This window comes from Plectropomus leopardus, chromosome 2 (genome assembly GCF_026936395.1).
Source record: "Plectropomus leopardus strain MGB_pleo_1.0 chromosome 2, ASM2693639v1, whole genome shotgun sequence".
In the NCBI taxonomy this organism is placed as follows: domain Eukaryota; kingdom Metazoa; phylum Chordata; class Actinopteri; order Perciformes; family Serranidae; genus Plectropomus; species Plectropomus leopardus.
The window spans coordinates 38,386,116-38,392,239 of NC_142177.1; the positions used below are offsets into that span (position 1 = coordinate 38,386,116).

Sequence of the window (6,124 nt, forward strand, 5' to 3'; positions counted from 1 at the left end):
CAGCCACAGCATTTCACCATCGCAGATCAAACAGCTGATGGTCCGACAGCAGCGCAGTGAGACAGACAAACAGAGCGCAGCTTCTTCTCAAAGCACTAAAGTGTCTGAAACAGACACATCATAAGCATCATACATCCTACAGATGATCTTAAAAAAAAACAAAAAACAAACAGACAGAGATGGGTTTTCCATTTTGAGGGAATATATAGTAAATGGCTTCAAGTTTACAAAATGATAGTTATCTGAATACAGGTGTAAAGCCTATGGGATTTTTCTCTTGGATTCTGGATCATGGAAGACAAATGTTTTTGATACATTCTCTCTTTGTTCAGCACGGACATGTCCTCCTTCTCCTCCTGACATCCTATTAGTTTAAACATAATAATGATATCTCACTCTTGTGTCCTGCCTGCATATACATTGCATTAAAGAAATAAAGATGCACGTTAATGGGGCCTTTATTTTGGACCTGTGGTTTTCTGCAGCATGTCACACTTGTTTAAACACCTACATGTCATCGTCATGCTAAAACAAAAATCAGAGTAAGTGTGGGGGTGGGGGGACTGATGTTCCCTCTTGATTTCACACAGATTGTTTATTTACTCTCAGAGTGTCGCTCTTTGGACTGTGAGCATTGCTTCAGCCGGGACTTCTGCACCAAATGTAAGCCCGGCTTCCAGCTATACAAAGGCAAGTGTCTGACCCGCTGCCCAGCAGGAACCTTCGCCCATCAGACAGACTGCCTCGGTGAGTAAAGATTTACTTCAAACAAATATAAGTCATTTGAACATTTTATTGTCAGAGAGCATAGTCTGGTGATATTATATTTCTCTTATTGTCATCCAACATTAAAGAACTAACAAGTATCGCATGTGTCAGAAGCCTGATGTATCTTTTTTCTTTTTCTTATAAAAATAAATCTATGAGTCGCACTGTAATACTGGGTGACATATTCTTCCAATACCATAAACAGACACATTTTCCACGTAAACTTCACATCCCATGTTTCAAAGGGTAACACTTCAAAATACCAGTGTGAATGTAAACATACTCATTCTTAGGAAAGCTGTCACCTTAATAAACTACTTGCAATACCAACCCAATCACATTTTTTTTTTTTCTTTCTTGGCATTGTACATCTGCAAACCAGGGTCAGGTTGCATTTGTATATTATTATGTAACAAATACATTGAAACTTTAAGTTACATTTCATGTGGTTAGATTTAGGCACCAAAAAACGTATTATGCTGAGGAAGAGATCAAATTTTGGCTGTAAATACCCAATTTAATCTCTGCTTAATCTCTCAAATACTTCTCATGACAATAACCCTGTTGGAAAAACAGCAACGAGTACTGACAAAGTGTTGGGTGCCTAAAAAGCCGCTGGAAAAACACTGATGGATGGCTAGAAAATACAAACATTTTGTGCCTAAAAAGCATCTGGAAAAACCACTACGTCTTGCCACAAAACACCCACATTTGTTGCCTATAAAGCAGGTGGAAAAACAGTGACAGGTTACTACAAAACACTGTTTAATGCCTAAAAAGCTACATGTGAAACAGGGGCCGGTCACTACAAAACATCCACTTTGGTGCCTAAAAGAAACACTGGAAAAACAGCGACTGGTGCCTACAAAACACTAATGCTTGCTGCCTAAAAAGCCACTAGAAAAACAGCGCTAGGTTGGGAAAAACGCCCATGTTTGGAGCCTCAAAAAGCAGCTGCAAAAACAGCAACAGATCCCTACAAAACATCCACTTTGCTGCCCAAAACGTTGTTGGAAACACAGCAATGACTCAAACAGTGGTCCGCAGCTTGACCGGGTTCTTGCCTATACGCCATCGCCTCCACCTCAAGATGACAAAGTCACTTTAAAACATAAAGATTTAACCCCTGCGTAACCTTTAGTGACTTGTTTCCTGTTTTAATTGCTGTTTAAAGTTACCTTCTGTTAGTGAAGTTGGTGAACTAAAAGCGCATTGACCCTCAGCCAGCTTTAAAATGCAGGTCCACTCTGCAATGGATGCGTCGGTGAAGCTAATCTGAGAGGTTTAATGAACAGCAGACATGGTCCTGCACAGTGCTTTCCTTTTATCTGTGGGCTGCCTCTCTGGCTCTGTGGACACTTTCTGCAGTATTTCACGTGTGAAAGTTTGAGAATTTCATCAGAATGGGGGTTTTTTAAATCAAGGCTGATTTTAGTTAAAAAAAAAAAAATTACCTTTTTTGATAAATTGCACATGTTTTGGTAGACTACAGTTAGTTTCGGAGAACAACATGACACAAGAAAACAAATTTTGAAATACATTCACATGGATCAAATTACTACTCACAGAGAAATGACAAGTTAACAAATTTCTTATCACATTAAAAACAGCTGAGCTACAAATTCTGCCTTTCGGACATTTTGCCTTGCGATTTTCTTCTGAGAACTAATTCCCGTCTTCGTCTGGTTTTGTGGACACGCATGCACTCAGTTTTTTTCCTCCTCATGTATTTCTCAGCTAAGTTTCTTTTCTGATATTGAGCCAAACTTTCAATGCAACACATGATTCACATTAAAAATCTTCAGAGAAGTTTAAGAATTTATCTTCATATCTCTTTATGTATCATCCGTCCCTTCTAAGTAAGTGAGATATATTGTTGAACTCACTCATCATTCGGGGCTGTTCGGGGCTCCAGATTCCCCCTCTGTCGTCCACCTGCACCATCTGCAGCTACTGTTGTTCCTTGGCATCGTGACCACATCTGGTTTTCATGGCCATGTTAAGGTTTAATGTCTGACTGTTGGTACACACCTCGAGCAACTCCAGAAAACAGTCACTGGAAATCTATTCATTTTATACCCAAAATCTGACAATGATAATGATGATTACCGAGAAATGTTGTCCCATGTTGGCCAGGGCTGCCGCTTTTTCCGTTGCGGACCGCGTGGAAAAACTTGCGGCGACTGATTTTGTGGGTGACATCACTCATCAGCAACCAGTCACTACGGGTGTAATGTCCCGTGTATTAATGCTTCAGCTGGCATTCATCTATCTTAAATGATAGCGATGTGGTTGCCAGGGGTCTGAGGAAAACAGTCTTTATATACTGTTACCACTCCACGGGGTATGGTTGTAATTTATTGATTTATTTTAATTACTTCAGTCTCTGCATTTCCCTAATCAATGTATGGAGGAGCACATTCGGCCAATATTCTTTTTCTTTTTTTCAATTAAATGGAGAGTTTGTCTGGCACTCTCAGAGAGGAAAAATGTCAGTTAAAGGTCTTTTTTAGTCATGCATGTGATAATGAAAAACACTGACCGCTTTCAACCTCAACAAGTCTTCACCTAAGAGTGCCTTAAGAACTTTCTTACTCTTCAAAACTATCTTAAAGGAATACTTCATCCGCAAAACGACCATTTGTTTATCAATTACTCACTGCTTGTTAGCTTGATTTCCTGAAGTTTTTTTCTTGCATGCCTCCACAGGAGAATCCAAATTAGGCAAGCATTCTTCATGAATTGTAGTAAACAGGGGCCACTTCTGACAACAGCAACACTAAATCACAACATCACAACAGTTCACAAACTCACAAAAACTCGATGATCCAGGTCTCATTCATCTAGTCATGTGCTCAGTGCTCCCAAAACACGTGCACTTTTGCTAAAATCAGGGTTCACACACATTTTTAACAATAAATTTCCATAACTTTAAGGCAAATTTTAAAGACCATACAGTCTTTAAAACAACAATCAGTACTTCTCGTCACTTCTTTTTCATTACTAGAAAATAGTGTTTTTAAATATATATTATTTGAAAAATGAATTCAGGAGAGGATTAGAATGGACTATTTAAATTAAATTTAGGGACTGTTCCTGATTTATGAGAGGGCAGTACAAAAAAGAAAACATGCCAGGGAATGTTTCTTTAAAAAAAGGCTTTTTTTCTTACATTTTTTGAAGCAAACATGCCTTTTAAACCCACGGCCCCCTGCAAGGGCGCTGGTTTAAGTATTCTTTTTAGTTTCTGTGGATTAATTTCATGTGAAACTGGTTGAGTACTTGGCTTCTGCAATTCTCTTTTCCCCAAATGCTGTATTCCTTTCATGTCTGTGGTTTTGTAAAGTAAAACTCTTTAAAAAATTAAATTAAATTAAAATAATAATAATAATAATAATAATAATAATAATAATAATAATAATAATAATAATAATAATAAATGTGAATTTGAAATGCAATCTTTTGTGTCTGACCTTGAGAATTATCCACCCTCTTCTCTTTTAGAGGACTGTCTCCTGGCTCCATTGGGAGAGTGGAGCGAGTGGAGCGTCTGTCTCCGTAATGGCGTCACCTGTGGCTTCAGATGGGGCAGGCAGACTAGGACCCGGGGGGGCGGGCAGTCCGGGAGAACTCCTGAAGAGAAAGCAGCATCACTTTGTCCATCCCACAGTGAGACGCAGCGGTGCAGGATGAAGAAAAAGTGCCCTACAGGTGAGCAGGGGAAAGAAGGAGGGAGATGACAGGAGCAAACAGTACATTTAATAGTCATCATATATCAATTTTAAATCAACCACAAACAAACTGCAGCATAGACCGGCTGCTTCTTTTTTCCCTTCATACGTTGAACAGCCAACATCTGTGAATTCCTTGCGTTGTTTGGTCTTGTGTTATGTGCTGTGTTTACTAACTTGTGCGATTTATAATGCCAAGTGGGAGAGATTGGACCTCATAAAAAAATTCCAACATGTGCTACTTCTAATTAACACTTGAAGGCTTAAGTCAACAGTTTTACTTTTTCAATAGCAGCAGCTTAGTGATGTAGAGGAGGAGTTTCCTTATTTTTGGTCAACTTTTGTTGTTTTGATGCAGACAAAATTTAAACTGTTCAGGGTTCTCTAATGGTGCCAAAGGTCTGATGTGCCTGCTGATCTAAAATACACTCTGTATGGTGAACATCATGCTGTAATTAATGTCTTTGTTAGCACCATCAAAGGTATTTGATGAAAGCTAAAGACATTTTATTTCTTAAGTTAGGAGACCATTGAGGTCCGTCCCCCCCCCCCAACTATTTTCTAATTCACAACAAAAAATAAAGTGGATCATACTGGGAAATGTCTTTGTACTTTAAGTATACATAAGGAGTGCATAAAGCAACATCAAAACAGAGCTTGAATGCCAGTGCAGGTCCTAGCTAAGCTAAGCTAATGCCCTAAAATTCCAGAAACACCCTAAAATCCCAGAAATGTCCTGAAATCCTAGAAACTTCCTATAACCTTATAAATGTCCTTAAATCCTAGAAACGTCCTAAAATCTGAGAAATGCCCTAAAATCCTAGAAACGTCCTAATATCCTAAAAAGGTCTTTAAATCCTTGAAATATAATGAGGTGCTGGAAATGTCCTAAAATCCTACAAATATACAAAAATCTCCAAAAGGTCCTAAAGTCCTTGAAATGTCCTAAAATCCTATAAACACATACAGGGCTGCTGAGACTGGCCCCTGGTCTCCTCCGGTTTTGCAAAATCGGTCCTAAAGCAAAGCAAGCTGAGTATCCCTGCATTATGTTCAGTGCTGCTGCTGGCAGGAAACTTTTAGGAAATGTAGAGTTCACCTGTTTTTGTGGTGACTGAATCATGACAGCACAGTTTGGGAGCTTTTGTTTATGGCAAATGAAATATGACACAAACGTGGTATGAGCCAGAGTTCCTGATGACGGCATTTGGTGGAACAAGCAAAGGCTGTGGGGAGGAAACCACTTTCAAAATGTTTATACGATATATTAAGACAATTTCCACACGGGTTTTTGAGAGAGGGATGTTTGTGACAAGAGTGTTCTGGAAAAAGTGATAACAATTTTGAAAAGTAACTAACAAGAACCGTTTAGTGTTAGAGGACACCAGTTTAGGATTCTCACACAATTTCAAGAAAAAAACTTTTCCATGACTTTTCAAGGACCGCTGATTTAAATGTTTTCGTCTTGGTCTACTTATATTTTTCGAACACATCAGATTCAAACTCTATTCAAACATTAGTTGAGAGAGGGAACACAGGGAGAAAACAAAGAAACGTTTGTGATGGTAAAAAAAACATATAACACTAATCAGCATGTGACAGAGCGTATTTGCGTCTCTTTGGGG

General features: G+C 38.8%; 1 protein-coding gene across 1 annotated transcript in view; it reads left to right on the forward strand.

Moving 5' to 3' along the window:
* The window catches only part of rspo4 (R-spondin 4), a 48,229-nt gene that overhangs the window by 16,810 nt on the left and 25,295 nt on the right, over positions 1 to 6,124 (forward strand). Inside the window, 2 exon segments of the mRNA XM_042498450.2 lie at positions 610 to 747; positions 4,273 to 4,479. Coding sequence (XP_042354384.2) covers positions 610 to 747; positions 4,273 to 4,479 — 345 coding nt within the window.